Consider the following 16,832-nt stretch of genomic DNA (forward strand, 5'->3'; position numbering starts at 1 on the left):
TTTGTTTCTGCTGCACCACAATGGGAACTCCTATATGAATTATTGAAGAAATATTTTTATAACATACATCTCTGCAAATATTGCAAAATATTAATATTTTTCTCTCTGGGGACTGGTCATTAAAATGCTCAAGTCAGTGAGAGAAAAGAAAATGAGAGCTCAGATGCCTACCTCTGCAATGACTAGTCACCTCTTGAGAATGGACAGGCAGAGTAAGTAACAACTTGGTACATTTCATTTTCACATAACCAGTTCCTATTCTAAAGTTTCCATCTCTTCCCTTTCACGACAATGTGCCCTAAGTTCCTGACAAATTTTCTTTTATTTCCCCTGATTCCCTTCCCACTCCTGTTTGTTTCACACTCTGTCTTCATCCTCTTCTCCCAAATGAATTTATCAACGTCTTAAAGAGTCCTTTCCTTTGGAGACCCACATCTGTATGGCGGGCCTTGAACTAAAGCCTCTCTGTTCCTCTGGGCTGGGGCGGAGAGACACAGAGGGAAACTGCAGTGAAGTTTGGCTCCAAACAGGACAGGCATGAGCTGAACGTGAGGGCAGACTCACGTGAGCTTTGCTGTTTCTTTCAATGGTGTATCCATGTCCAGTGTCCAGCATGGCCACGCCGCTAAGCAAACAGTCAATAGTGTTTAACCAGTTTAACCCCATCTTCTTTGGTAGCTGAGTCCACTCAACTGAGAAGCTGCAAAATGGCAGCCTGTCTTCAACCTGTAGACAGGTCTTCTTTGGCTGGCAGAGTGTTTGTCATTTTTAAAAATGCTTTTAGATGGCACAGTCCTGTCAAATTCCACATTCCCTGTCCCTCCCTTTTGTCTTATCCCGAGGCTGTTTCTCTCATTTCAGGGACCTGTCATCATGGCTCCCAATTTCCTGTTAAAACTTAGACAATACTCAGTGTGTATCCCAGGTGGAAGGGTGAAAGGTTTCCACTTCCTGTGGTAGATGGTTCCACCCTAATAGGGATGCTTCATGCCTCGCCTCTGACATGTAATACCATGCTTCTTAGATGTTTTCACTAAGATTTAAATGGTTGTTATAATACATATTTTAAACCGGAAAGGAAAAGTCCCCAGTGGTTGTGGACCCTACTTGACCTAATAAAAGTTTTGATTTTTTCCTTTTTGTCACTCTTCATATCATTTGGGACATACTTTTTTTTTTTTAGGGCCACACCCACGGCACATGGAAGTTCCCAGGCTAGGAGCCGAATCAGATACAGCTGCTAGCCTACACCACAGCCATAGCAACGGAGGATGTGAGCCGCATCTGCGACCTATGCCACAGCTCACAGGGATGCCAGATCCTTAACCCACTGAGCAAGGCCAGGGATAGAACCCACAACCTCATGGTTCCTAGTCAGATTCATTTCCACTGCACCACAAGGGGAACTCCAATCTGGGACATACTCTGACCTACAGTTCTGAATCCTACATATCCATTACACAGTTGTCTAATGCCCATGTGTTCGGTATTATTCCTGCCCTCATCCACCCCTCCTACTTCATAAGCTTTCTTAAAAATCATACATGTGTAAAAAAGTATCTGCAGTTAAGATTTTATTTCATTCATGTCAGGTATAACAAGTGCAACTTGAATGTACAAATTCTGAACAAAACAAAAAACAAACAAAAAAACAACGAAAAACTTTTTTAAAAGCAGATTCATGCAAAGAAATGAATGGGGCACTGCACTGCACTGCAGATGTCATGGACCCTCTTTTACTGTGTATTATGACAAAAACAAAGGACCATTCATAGACTTCCAATGGGGGTATCAAGGGAATTCTATATGAGGGGGGGGAAAAAAAAAGAGAGAGAGCAACTAAGGAGAGAGGTGGAACTTTCCCCAGAATTCAGACAACATGCTACAAACTTACTTTCTACTTTTAAAACAGTCCTTGAATAAATATCCAATCCTGCAATTAGCATTTACACACACAGGCTGATAAAATAATTTACCTTTTGCATTGGAAATGCATTCTTGCAAAAGAAACACTACCAGCTACCAGTTTATAGATAATCAAAGGCTTTCATTTAAAGTGCATCTGTAACGCTTAAATATTGAGACAAACTGTTCTACAGAGAAAAGAATCTCTCCAAAACGGAGCTTCTTGAATAACTGCTTTGAGAAGCCACCTCTCTGATCTGTGAGCATTTAAAATCTTTATGTCAACTGGTGTTGCTCCCTCAAATCTTGTCTCTTCAGTAAAATCTATCTACTCTATTCAGCCAATCATGAAAAAAATTCTTTGGGTTTGGAGGACACTGCAAGGTCTGAGACAGAGTTTTCTGGATTAGTGTTTGTATGGACAGGAGGAGCCCTTCATCTCTGAAAAGCACCACAGTTGCTTCAATGACAATTACAGAGAAGCTCAAGGTAATCTCCTCAGTAGTTCAAGATCATACAAACAGCAACCTCTCCAACATGACTGCATATTCCTTTGATATCTCTGGAGTCTTGTAAACACACAGGGCACCACAATGTAAGAGACTGATGCCATTCAAACACATCACCTAATTTATTTATGTTGATATATTTTATTTTTCAATTCCATTATTTATATACATGTTTTTGGTACTTAGAGTAAAGATGCTGGTGAAAAGTAATCTGTTTAAACATCTCATGGCGTGCAAAAGTAAAAACACTGATTTAAAGGAAGGTAATTTTTACAACTATTCAGCCCCAACAAATTATGACAAGCAGTTAGGCAATATCATGACTTGCAAAGTTATACTTAGCATAATGTTGCAATTCAAAATATGGCACAGAATTAACAATACAGGTAACAGTCCCACACTGGCCACACTGAGCCAGGTTTTGACTAATTTGGTTTAAGTTGAAGTTTGATTATATAAAAAGGTTCCCGAAAGTATCGAAAAAGAAACAGTGTACATGAAAGAGAATTCAACAATGTTTACAAAATGCCAAAAGTTCTTACTCTGCCCCTTCTGTTGTACCCATAAATAATTAATGAAGTCCCTCTCCCCCACCCCCCAGCCTCAAAAAGATTTACAAAGATAAATTTAGCTCAGTGAACAGAACCAAAAGATGACTGTTGTTAGACAGTACTTGGTTAAAAGCTCAAGCACTTTCTTAAGAATTCATATATATTGTCTCTCGAGGAATATAAATAATCTGGTAGCATTGCTCTTTAGAGTTTTGGAGACTTCTCACTTAGGAGTGACAACTGTCCTTGTGCTTTGAGTAAAACATGAGCTTTAAAGCAGAAAGCTGATGGTAATCAGAATCCACCATCTTCAAAGTTCATTGTGAGAGTTCTTCTCTGCAGCTTTGAACATCAGGATAGAATTGAAAATTTTGAGAGCAGGGCCCAACTTAATGCTCATAATTTTCACAATGTCTGTTTGGGTCATAAGCAAAAATGCTTCTCCATCAATTTGCTACAATGAGAAGAAAAGACAAGAGACTGAGTTAATTGGATGTAGGGTGATGGGACATAGTCAAGCCTAAATTATCAGCTGTCTCTCCATAGCAACACTAAAATGGTACAGATGGGGAGTTCGTTGTACAAACATTTCCTGATAAACGGGCCGTTCTTATCTACAACATCACCCCCAAATAGGGACTGGGATCAAAGTCAAGTTTATTCATCTGAAAAATCAGTCCATAGGAGTGGAACATACCCATATCTTTCTATTATTATTCTGCCATGGGCACCAGTCAAGAAGAATTTAGAAAAATCTAGGATGCCTCAAATCCAGTTCTTATGGCAGGTTTTAGAATGAGAGATGAGAACAAGTACATACATATTTGTGGATGTAAACAAAGGAATTCACAGACAAACATATCAGCTACATTTTAATCTTTAAAAAAATTAGCCTTCCATCATGAAGAAAAGAAAATCAGTGATAACATTCATTTTTGTTTTATTTTTAATAATAATTTTTATTTTTTATTATAGTTTGTTTACAGTGTTCTGTCAGTTTTCGACTATACACACACACGTGTGTGTGTGTGTGTGGGTATTCTTTTTCTCACATTATCCTCCATCATGCTTGATCACAAGTGACTAGATATAGTTCCCAGTGCTATACAGCAGGATCTCATTGCTTATCCATTCCGAATACAATCGTTTGCATTATTAACCCCAGACTCCCAGTCCATCCCACTCCCTCCTCCTCCTCCTTGGCAACCACAAGTCTGATCTCCATGTCCATGAGTTTCTTCTCTGTGGAAAGGTTCATTTGTGCCATATATTAGATTCCAGATATAAGTGATATCAATTGGCATTTATCTTTCTTTTTCTCACTTATTTCACTTAGTAAGAGAGTTTCTAGTTTCATCCAATATAACATTCATTTTTAGAGTAGCCACCATTACTCTTTCAAATACAGAAGAAAGGCAACTACTAACAAGGGCAACCAACAGTGTAGGTGAAGGAACGTGAGGCAGGTGGGAGGAGTCATATACCCTAGGCTGGTCCTTCTACCACTTGGTAACCATGAGAAACATCCTTCCTCTCTCTGGGTCTCTTCTAAGAGTAAAAATCCTCAATGTTTCTACTGAATAGAATACTCTGAGGTTCAAAGATACAACCCTAGGAAGATGATGTCTGGTTTCATGGGTAGAGCAAAGAAGCAGTTTTCTTGTATAATTTCCAGCTTTCCAGGAGTTGCACCATCTCAAAAAGTTAATTTGCTTTTCTTTTGGTTTTTCCATTTCATACAGAAAGTAAAAGACACTTTTGCTCTCTGCCTCAAGAGCACATTAGAAACTTTGCTGTATAGCAGAAATTGACTTAACACTGTAAATCAACTATAATAAAAATAGTAAAATAAAAAAGACACATCAACCAATCAAAAAATAAGTAGAAAGAAAGAAAGAAAGAAAGAAAAAGAAAGAAAGAAAGAAAGAAAGAAAGAAAGAAAGAAAGAAAGAAAGAAAGAAAGAAAGAAACTTGACATCAGTGTACTATTACCGGGTGAACTGTGTTCCTCCCAAATTCCTATGTTTAAGTGCTAACTTCCAATGACCTTAGAATGTGACTTTATTTGGAAACAGGTAATTAGTTAAGATGAGATCATACTAGAATAGCGTGGGCCCCTAATCCAAGCTGACTGGTGTCCTTATAAAAAGGGGAAGTCTGAACACAGACAGACACATACAGAGAGAAGACAACAAGAGAACACCACCCCCAAGACGGGAGAGAGGCCTGGGCAGATCTCGTCCCCACAGCCCTCGGAAGGAAGCTACCTTCCAACACCATGATTTCCTGCCATCTTCAGATTTCTCACCTCCAGAATTGGGAGACAAAATATTTCTGCCGTTTAATCTGCTGGTTTAGGGTACTTCGTTACAGCAGCCCAAGCAAACTAATACACTCTAAATTCTGTGAAGCAGTTCAGTAAATAAAGGCTAATGTAATTAAGTGGTTGCTTCTTGAATTTTTTTTCTTTCCTCTAAAAATAAAAACCTTTAAATCTAAATTGCTTATCTGTTTAATCAGTAAGAACTAGAGTCATCTTATACAACTTTGAGTAACAATTACGTGGAAAGGTTGCTAATTTTCAGCAAGGAAACATCCTGTAGATGTAGACAGAAGTGCAGGCATTCCACAGTACTAATTTCTATGTGTAAGACAAATTAGGTGGCAGCTACGAGGAATGCGCTACTGTTTTCTGGAAACAGTGGTTTCAGTCTCATGTGCTTATGCTGTGACAGCCCTCCGAGAAGAAAGGCCAAGAAGAGGCAGATCTATTAACACTTTACGCGACCCAGTTAGACTTTGGTAGAATGAAGGGTCTGACGACAGACGTCATCTAAGACATTAACAAAAATGTTTTTTAAAATACAAGCGATAAAATTCTCCACTGATTAAACGTGGAATGGGTAAGAGAAAGAGAAGTCAAGGATGGTTTCAATAACAGCCCCATCTGAATCCCTATACTCTGCCTTTTAGAGATGACTTACAGGACTCTAGTTAGACTTTTTTCTAGGACTCAGAACCCATACCAGCTGACCTGGTGAGATATTTGAGAACAAGGATAGGGTCCTATTATCTCTGAATTAACCTCTCACCAGAGCATTACATAGACTAACATACACATGGCAGGAATTTAATAAGAGTTCATAGGATGAATGAATAATGGAATGAATACATGAATGATATACGTGGAGAGAGAACATTCACTGTCTTTAAAAGAAGGATTTGCCTTTGAGGATATCTGGTGCCTGAGGAAGGTCTCCAAAAATAATATGAAGAAAAAACTTATCAAAGAAGTAACACATCCTTTGAATTCAGAATTTTACTTCAACTAAGTAACAGAGCAAATCTAGAGAGACTGCCTAGATATCAACAGAACCAAAAGTAGAATTTATAAAATAGATGTACTAGAAAGTTATCTTTAAAATTGTTTCATCATTTTCAAAGTAATGACTACAAGGCTCTTTTAAAGAAAGAGCTTCACCACCCTGTGGGTATCTAAGTCTGCAAAGAGATCGAAGATTGACTGAGAGGAGTCCACAAAGACACTTAGGACTTGGGCCTTAAGAAAGCCAAAACCGTAGTAACTGCAAATTAGAGATCAACTAGAAAGAAGATAGGACATTTCTGAAGTGGGAACTAAAACAGAAAAAGGCTGATGAAAATAAGGTCCTTGTGCATTTTAAGAGGCATCCACCTAAAGTGTAAATGATATCTAACAGTACAGTGACACTGGCGATGGGTGGCTGGATTCTTGGCTGTCCTGACACTCTTGCAATGTTCTTAATCAAAAATTTTTTCCTTTTACGGCTGCACCTGTGGCTTATGGAAGTTCCCAGGCTAGGGGTCGAAACGGAGCTACAGCTGCTGGCCTATGCCACAGCCACTGCCACGCCAGATCCTTAACTCACTGAGCAAGGCCTGAGATCGAACCTGCACCCTCACAGACACTAGTTGTGTTCTTAATCTGCTAAGCCATGACTGGAACACCAAAAGTGTGCTATTCTGAACACTGGAAGCTAAACACAGGAGCAAACAAGTGTATATACTTATGACTGCAGACAGCAGTGCTGGACAAAGTTTTCTCAATTGACTTAGTCTTTGTTCTACCTTCTGAGAATCAAGATCAGAGGGATAACTGCTCTCCTTGAAGGAGCCGAAAGGCAAGTGGCTTATTTTTAAAGGTCTCCTGTGAAAACAGTCTCCTGCTGTATTGGAACAGCAATGACTCTAGTGAGAAGTCAAATCCTTTTTGTTCTAATGCTTGACAGAGGTGGTATCATCATTAACCATCCCTTATACTGAAATTTTGGATGGTCAGATGAAAGCAATGAATAAAATAATCTTCCAACAGCAGATGATAATGAATATAATGAATATCAGTATAAACATCACTGAGAAATGCATAAGATCTAAGGGTTTATTTTAGAAATAATGGTAATATTTAATTATAAGCATCAAATGAATTTAGTCTTGGTATTAAAGTGATGTTTGAAAATAAAATAATGGGAACTAATTTTACTCTATTAAAAATGAAACGCTGCTTATTTCTTGCCTTGGTTTTTCTGTGCTATAAACTATAAATGCATGCTATTAAGTTTTGTATATGTGTATTTTTTTAAATAGACAGTTTAGTGCTACTGCTGTGGGGCATGATAAAACGGTACAAACATTTCCTTTGCATCTAATCTTATACAAACACAATTTTATACAACTGATTAATGCGGCTTGTTAGACAACTCGATATCAATTTGTCAATTTCAACAAAACCCATCTCTTCCCCCCTCTGCCAATTCAGAACATATTTCACCATTCACTGCTTTTCAGTGCCTTGTTCCCATTAAGTAACATACTGCAATTTAGTGGAACACTTACCTCATCTTTAAATACCTTTCCGTGTTCTTCGCACCCAGGTAAGCTCTGTATGAATTCTGACACCTGTTAAAAATAAGGTCAAGATGCTAGTTTAAAAAAAGAAGCCAGAATCTAAATGTCACAGGTTCAAAATATGTAACCTATAGGTTTGCGTCGTTTCATAATAATTTCTTCCCTTTCAGAAAAGACGACGAAACACTGCAGGCACTCGTGCTACTTAAGCCCATACTCTTACATCTGGTCCCTGGCAGACCAAGAAAATAAACCATACCTCATCTGTGCTCCATTTGGAAACTTTACTGGCAGGGATGCCGGCCACAGTTGGGAGGAGTTTGCTCTGCTGCTCCCAGCGCAAGGGCAGGCATGGAATCGGGGACTTAAATGACAGAAAGACAGCCGACCGCCGCTGTGCCTGCTGTACACTGGGTTCTTCCCGGGCACCTAGTCGACAGAAACAAACCCAAACTCACTCTCTGAAAAGCAGCCAAAAAAGCCCCAAATGCCACATGTCACCCCAAACCATGAGTGGCAGAGGTGCTAGGTAAAGCCTTGGTTCAACATTACATTCAATGAATAATTACTCTCCTTTGTCCTGACTGAAGGTCATCACAAGAAACAACCTGAAATTCAACCGACATGTTTGCTCCATCACCCATTACTGAGACACCCATCAAGTCATTCAGCGTTGCTCCTTTAGTGCTTCAGGAAAGAGATGTGCCTCTGAGCTTTACTGCCAAGAAAAACAGCTCTCAGCTTAGAAATTACATTTGTTTCCCATTCGGCTCTGGATGCCCTAAAAATAAGAGCCAAGTTGTATGCTCAAGTCCAGCCACTGTGTTTACCCTGTAGTTACTGTATCTGTTCTCTCCTTTTACCTCTGCCATGCTTTGTTGTTCTACTTCTATTTGCTAATCACACTGACTTTTTAAATAGGTAACTTAATTCTTTTGAAAGGGGGTATGAAATTATTGCAGGAAAAACAACATTGCAGCAAGACAAGTGCTTCTGTCATTCCTCATCTGTGAAGATCAAAATTAAAACTACAGAATGTTCTATTTATCTGCTAGTTCTTCTGAATCCAAACCTAGTTTTACTGCAGCTCTCCTAAAATATTTCTAGCAAATGATTTTTGTTTTTTTGGTCATTGGGACTCTCAACTAGAGTTTGTCAATCATTTTCTTTCTTAAGATCCTTTAGAATAGAACTCTTGTTTAACTACTTATGCAAAGCCCACCAGAAGCAAGGCCACATCCCCCACACTACCTCTTCCTTCTTCCCATCAGCTCAGCTATTGTGATCCTTGAATTCCACTGCAAACCTTCACCACCTGGTTACCCAGTTTAGACTTCTGTATTCCTAGCATTTTAAACTTTGCTTCCTTGAAGAATAACAGAAAGCTACACAAATCCTAAGCGTACTGCTCAAAGCTTTTTCAGAAAGCAAAACAACAGCACCTATGTAACCAACACACAGATCAAGAAGCAGAGTCCGGCACAAACCCTGAACTCCTTCCAGTCACACCCACCCAGCACAGGGGCCACTTCCCTGCCTTCTCACACCACTACTTCTTCCTCCCTGGTTCTGAACTATAGTTAGATGAAAACTTGGTATTTGGCTTCTCACAGCAGGGTTTGTGCAGTTCATCCAAACTGCTGTACGAAGTTGTAGCTCACCTGCTCTTTGCTGTGTGGTTTTTTTCATTGTTAGGAATATTTCACAATGAATTTGGAGCTGATGGACGTCTGAGTTGTTTTTAAGTTCTGGCTATGACCATCAGTGCTGTGGGGAACACTCTTGTCCGTATCTTTTCTTGACTATATATATGCATTTCTGTGCATGTATACTGAAGAGGAGGACTTTGTGGTTACAGCATTTGTGCACATTAAGCTTCAGCAAATTCTGCCAATTCACCAAGAGAGCTGTACAGCACACACCTGCTAACAGTGTGAGAGTGTGTCAAGTGTGTCATGTCCTCATCAACAAATGGTACTGTCTATCTTTCATTGTAACCATTTTCGTATCATATTGCGGTTGTCATGGGGGTGTCATGGTATCATGTTGCGGTTACAACTGCATTTGTCTGATGACAAAGTTGACAATCTTTTCCCTTTTTATTGGTCATCTAGAGAACCTCTTTTGTGAAGTACGTTATCTATTTTAGGATCATTTCCCCACTGAGTCATCCTGCCTTTTTCTTACTTATTTGCAGAAGTAAGAAATCAAGGGAAGCATCCTTTCTTGAAAATATGTATTACTACATGTCCTTCCACTCTTTATCTTCTTTTTGCTCCTTAAAAAATGGGTCTTTTGGGAGTTCCCGTCGTGGCTCAGTGGTTAACGAATCCGACTAGGAACCATGAAGTTGCGGGTTCCATCCCTGACCTTGCTCAGTGGGTTAAGCATCCGGCATTGCCGTGAGCTGTGGTGTAGGTTGCAGACGCAGCTCGGATCCTGCGTTGCTGTGGCTGTGGTGTAGACCGGCGGCTACAGCTCCGATTGGACCCCTAGCCTGGGAACCTCCATACGCCTTGAGTGTGGCCCTAGATGAGACAAAAAAAGAAAAAAAGGGGGTGGGGCTTTTGATAAACGGACCTCTTAGGTGTAGTAAAGTTGAATCTATTAATTTTTGTTTGTTTTTTGTTTTTTAGGGTCACACCTGTGGCATATGGAGGTTCCTAGGCGAGGGGTTGAATTGGAGCTACAGCTGCCTGCCTTTGCCACAGCCACAGCAACACAGGATCTGAGTCTTGTCTTCGACCTGCACCACAGCTCGTGGCAACGCTGGATCCTTAACCCACTAAGGGAGGCCAGGGATTGAACCTGCAACCTCAGTTCCTAGTCAGATTCATTTCCACTGTGTCACAACAGGAACTTCGATGATTAATTTTCTTTTATGGCTGACTACTTTTGAAGAAATCTTTCCTTATCTCAAGGTCCTGAAGATACCCTTCTCTGCTTTCCTCAAAACACTTGATGTTGTCTACAGATGTGATAAATTCATTTGAGTAATAAAAAAAAAAAATGAAAAAAAAAAAAACTTGATGCTGTGCCTTTTACATTTAGAGCACAATCCATCTGAAATTTATTTCCATGGTATGAGGTAAAGATCAATCTTCATGTTTTTTCCCACATGGATTTCTAATTGCCCAATGATGGTTTAATGAAAAGACCAGCTATCCTTTCCCCACTGTACTGCAGTGCCCAAAAGGTACCCTGCTGTACAGCACAGAGATTTCTACCCAGTATTCTGTGATAATCTATGTGGGGAAAGAATCAGAGAGATAGTTAGGTGTGTATGAATGACTGGGTAACTTTGTTGTACAGCAGAAAATTATCACAGTCCTGTAAATTAACTATACTTCAATAAAGTTTTAAAAAAACCAACAAAACAGAAACGTGTTTTCAGATTTTCTATTCTGTTCCACGGGGCTCCACACCAGTGCACAGATTTTAATTACTTCCACTTTATTTATAAGTGCACCTATAAAGATTGCCTTGCCTAGCCTTACCCTACGCATTCCAACTTTAGGATCAGCTTGTTTAAACAAATGCTAGGATCTGGATTGGGATGACCACTGAGAATATGTCAATTTGGTGAGAGATAACATCTTCCCAATACTGAGTCTTCCAATCAAAGAACAAGGCATCTCTCTCCATTTCTTTGGATCTGCTTTAAATCTCTCTTCAATGGTTTTTCATTTTCATGTAGAGAGCTTGCATATCTTTTATTAAATTTATTTTTTATGTATCTGAGGTCTTCTGTTGCTGTTATAAGTGATAATAGAGTTTAAAAAATTTATTTATTGTTCTATTATGGTTCTTTAGTAACTTTTCTTTTAAAACTAGCCTAATCTAAATTTTAATTGCTCTGAATGTAAGAAAGGTCACTACGCTGAATTTAAAAAAAAAGCAAAACTATTTTACTGGAGCTAACGCCCACTGGTCCTAGTTCACTCATGTAGATAAAAAACTGTAGCTGGTCCCCATGAAACATTTTAATTCTTTAAATATTTTATAAAAACCCTTCATGATTTCTCTTTCCACATTTCATCCAACAAATCTCATATAATTGATTTTAAAATTTTATTTATTTATTTATTTATTATTATTATTTTTTTGTCTTTTTGCTATTTCTTGGGCCGCTCCTATTCGACCCCCCTAGCTGTAGGGGTCGAATAGGAGCTGTAGCCACCAGTCTACGCTAGAGCCACAGCAACACAGGATCAGAGCCGTGTCTGTGACCTACACCTCAGCTCACAGCAACACCAGATCGTTAACCCACTGAGCAAGGGCAGGGATCAAACCCGCAACCTCATGGTTCCTAGTCGGATTCGTTAACCACTGCGCCACGACGGGAACTCCTGATTTTAAGGTTTTAGATCCTCATTCTACTTCCCTGAAAATCTATATGAGCCAAGTATATAAACCTGTACCTGTTTGTTTTTATTCTTTTAAAATTCTCAGAGTTCAAGACATTTTTGTTTAGCGTAAATATGGGTTAACTTAAAAATATTCCTTTATCTCAGTCCCAATGATTTAACAATTATTTGAAATGCAGTATTTATAAATCTTTCAGGAGACAGGCTTGTATCAAATGGTAAGATTTCTAGTTTCACACTAGAGTAAAACATAGCAGTTTGCTTTTTAACTTGCATTCAGACTGTCTGCCACAGAATAAGGGTCAGTCTTTTCCGAAACCGTATACTTCCTTCTATAATTGTTTATGTTCCGTTGCCACTTGGCACTGTTTACTTCTTCATTGCAGCTCCATTCTACTTTCATTCTATTACTGCTGAAGCTGTGTTATTCACTGTCCATTTCTAATGCTCCTACATCATTATTCTTTAGAAAAATAAGAGGCATTCTAAAGAAATGACTAAAACCCCTACAGTGTTTGTATTTCTGGTAGCATTTGCATGTCTTTGAAGCTGACTTTGTAAATAGGCCTAGACACATACTCTGCTCCAATCCTTCCTAATACCAACTTTGTATTCTCCATATTAAGACCCCCTTCCTTTTTTTCCTTTTCTGACTCACCTCTTCTTCTCTGACAAATGGGGCAACTATAGCATTTACCAACTACATTACACTCCCATCTTCTCAGAAATCTAACAGTGGGTAGGTACGCCCCCAACCAAAGGGATAAAGAAGGCAACTTCATTTGAGTATTTACTCCCTTGAATTGTGCAGAAATGTGACTCTAGGTTTTTATTTTAACATGCGATAGAGACTGCAGTGCACACAGTCTTTGGCTCAGGGAGCTGGCTCAGTGCAAAGAGTAAGGAAGAGCAGGTCTGAATGTGCACAATGTGCTTCAGAAGACAAAGCCTTTTATTCTGGAAAACGATTCTGCCATCATCCTTTCACTAAGGTCGGACTTCTTACCACCTTTCTCTCAAACTATTTACCTGCATGAAAAATAATACTTTTAAAGATGTTTCCTGTACTTTTTGAAGTTTCTTGAAACGAAAATTTACCAAAGGCATATGGCTGAACTTTTTCTCACCCCTCCCTCAGGCTGAGCCTGCTTCCTCCTGGGCAAGGAATGGTGAGCACTCCAGAACCACCCTTGACCAAGATAAGACCTTGGGAACAGACACTCTGCAAAGCTGAGCAACCAGATGGATAGAACCGGACTTCCCGATACTGTTGAGAACCATTAAGCCCTGAGCACCAACCTCTGCACTTCCTCCGATGAGAGAGAAAGAAACCGCTTTACCTTACACAACCCATGTGTACATGGTCTGTGTGTCACACACACACCTAATCCTAATACTACTGAGTTTTACTGCAATAGGGCCTGTAGTAGTGAGAGACAGGAAACAACTAGTCTAGAAAACCACTAGAGACTGGTTCGTTAAATGATGCTGCACCCATCCACAGAGGCAATACTTACTTGTAATTAGTACAGATATTTATGTGAAAATGGTTGCCATGTTGTCAAGTGAAAAAACTGCAGGTTACAAAGTAGTTAGTATAATATTTCAGACATAAAAAAATCCACCCACCCAAATTCAGAAAATGATGTGTCAGAAAAAAAAAAGTGACAGGTAGTTTTTAATTTTCTTGTATTTGCTAATTATTCTATAATAAGTATGTTATCTTGGCAATAAATTATATAAAACCAGAAGCTGATACTGAATAAGCTACTTACTATTACTAAAAAATAATAACAAAAAATGAAAGCCTCACTTTTTGGTGACCTGGAAACCAACTTACTGCATTTTTGGAAATATATTATTAAAACATCAATTGTAGGATTTCCTTAATATCAGAAGCAATAAAATATTAGATGACAGTAGTGTTGGAGAAATAACTTTGTGGATCTTTGGTTTTACTGCTATTTCATCACTCTAGACAATTATCAAACGAGGAACATTTTTATTACGTTGATATTTAATGAATAGATAGTAAAGGCCTCCCTCTACTATTTACAGCTATTTATTATATGGAAATTATTCATTCGGCAGTTATTTATTGGGCACTAACAATGCACCAGAAACTGTGGAAGGCTACATTAATATAGCATATCCTTACAGACTTTCTTGAAATGGTTTAATAGATAATAATGTGGTTATCCAAAGTAGAATTTGCAAATACAAATGTCTCCTAATTCTGGCTGAGAATATGAGTATTAAATACTTGATCTAGCTTTGAGTAGGAAAAAGTGAGGCAGGAGATTAACCTCTATAAGAAGATAGGTCTGATAAATATGATCCTGAAAGAAATATATCCTCCAATGTTTCATGTAGAGCCAAGACAATAAATTTTCATCATAGAGAACACCATCTAAACCCAACATGAAATCTCCCAGGACTAAGAGATGCCCTCCATGCCATGGAGCCTGAAGCCCTGCTTCCTCTAGGACTGTTCCCGTTAGGGCCCAGTAACACCACTGCATGGTAGCCTGACCAGGCAGGGAATGACCCAGAGGAAAGCAGCACTCTTGTTCCCTGCTGCTTTCAGACCTGGATCTCATTCTGCTTCTTATTTCTAAGTATAACAAGGCTCAGTCAACAAGCCACTGTGTGAATTACCACTTGTCCTGATTCATCCCTATCCCTTCAAGCCAGTGAAAAAAGTGAGATCAGAATCTGCAGATGTCTTGTTTCATTTTAGTTTCAAAACAATGCTAGGACGTAGCTGTCCCCAAGATAAGGAAAACACACTGTGAGACAGGGCGAAGCCCAAAGCTACACTGAGATAGAGGAAGCCTCAGAAAGTGACCCTGGATCTTTTGTCTCCTAATACAAAGTATAGGCTGTGGTCAAGAGGGTGAGTTTTGAGTCTGATAAACCTGGATTCATATTCCTGCTCTGCCACTAACTAAATTAAAATTTGGCTAAGGATTACACGATATTTGAAAAAATGCTATCCCAGTCTCTAACATATTAGTGAAGACTCAGCAAATGGGAGAAATTATTCCTATCTTGAAAGAAAGGCTGAGGATGTACTGGATATCAACAGGCAAAATGAAACGAAGTCAATGACCCCTTGGGCTAATACTCCATGAATTAAATATGCTCTTAATATGAAAAGAAAAAATAGCCAGAAGAAATGCGATGCATCTGTCAACCCCAATTTTTTTTTTTTTAAATGGTGTTACTAACTGGTTACTAAATATAAAAAGGATGAACAATAACAGTGATTGGGTAGAATAAATGGATCAGAGCATCAAGAAATGTGGATAAAATTAGCTCCAAGATACTAAACCCAGGCATGAAAAATATTTGAGGATCACTTCAAGGTTAACAACCAAAATAAAAACCAATTGCTATGGAAGCAAAAAAGCAAGCCTAATCTAGCACATTACAAAATGAAATTCAACTTTTTGCATATCAGTACCCATGAGAGAGACTGTTTGCAGAAGGGAAAACCAAATGATACTTTTCCCAGGAATATGAGTTTAAATTTGAAGGCCAATTCATAGAATTCTTTATTAATGGGCCTTCCTACAATGGAGGAAATGAATTATTTTATCTATCATCTTTCAGGTAAAGGAGACAGAAGCCAACAACAACAACCAAAAGAAAGAAAGAAAAAGAAAGGAAGAAAGAAAGAAAGAAAGAAAAAGAAAGGAAGAAAGAAAGAAAGAAAGAAAGAAAGAAAGAAAGAAAGAAAGAAAGAAAGAAAGATAGAGAAAGAAAGAAAGAAAGAAACTGTATTCAGCAAAGGTCCCCAAAGGTCAATCAAATGTGGTAGCATGGTGGCATTAAAAAGGCTCAAAATTACACATATTGTGCAGAATTAAATTGAATTAACTGAAGAAACAGGCGGGAGGATATTCTTTTAGGGCAAAGTGTTTTTGAAAATCAATTTGCTCTAAGATGCCCCTCCACCCCCCCAAAAAAGTTCTCATGGGCTTATTGAGTCTTAAATCCTACTGGCTATAAGGAAATACAGAGTGGACTTCTTTTTCAGTCTCCTCTATACTGCATAGTGCAGAAACTGCAAGAGGCTTTCTCCCCTAGCCCTGTGCCACCCCCCAATCAGGCTAGATCCAGGGACCAATGCTTCCATCACTGCGGGAAGAACTGTGAATGAATGCTGGTGAACACGTAGACTCAGCAGATTGACCTAACCCTCAGGTAACAGACTTGACAAAGCAAGAGTCGGTATTTCAACTTGAGAAATATGTCTGGAATACCCCAAAGATGTATTGGTTGTTGAAACATTAAAATACTTCCGGATTGGCTGGTAAAAGATCCCCTCCACCCTCAGCAGTCAGGCCCTTGTGGGACTTCCCTAAGATGCAAGCAAGGAAGGATAACTCGGTACAGCGGGGAGATTCCAAAACTCTGCTCTCACACTAAGACTGGTGTTTGTTTCAACTGTCTTGTGCAATGGTGGCTGTCAAATTAATTGTTCAATATTTTGAATGTCATCCTTTGGATCTAACCCAAGAATAACAGGTTATTACCAGTCAAAAAAAGAGAATAGAACAAAAGTAATAGTAAAAATTATGACTGAAGGGAGTTTTCTGGATTTAAAGAAA

At 38.9% G+C, this 16,832-nt stretch overlaps 1 protein-coding gene across 13 annotated transcripts in view; it reads right to left on the reverse strand.

Moving 5' to 3' along the window:
- L3MBTL3 (l(3)mbt-like 3 (Drosophila)) overlaps positions 1,558-16,832 on the reverse strand; it is a 121,183-nt gene continuing 105,908 nt past the window's right edge. For all 13 annotated transcript variants that reach the window (XM_021088384.1, XM_003121202.6, XM_021088410.1 and 10 more), the window contains 3 exons: positions 8,109-8,278; positions 7,838-7,900; positions 1,558-3,419 (listed from right to left, as the gene is read on the reverse strand). In XM_021088384.1, the coding sequence (XP_020944043.1) occupies positions 3,276-3,419; positions 7,838-7,900; positions 8,109-8,278 (377 nt within the window). In that variant the 3' untranslated portion in view covers positions 1,558-3,275. The remainder of the gene's footprint in view (positions 3,420-7,837; positions 7,901-8,108; positions 8,279-16,832) is intronic.

This window comes from Sus scrofa, chromosome 1 (genome assembly GCF_000003025.6).
Source record: "Sus scrofa isolate TJ Tabasco breed Duroc chromosome 1, Sscrofa11.1, whole genome shotgun sequence".
NCBI classification, from domain to species: domain Eukaryota; kingdom Metazoa; phylum Chordata; class Mammalia; order Artiodactyla; family Suidae; genus Sus; species Sus scrofa.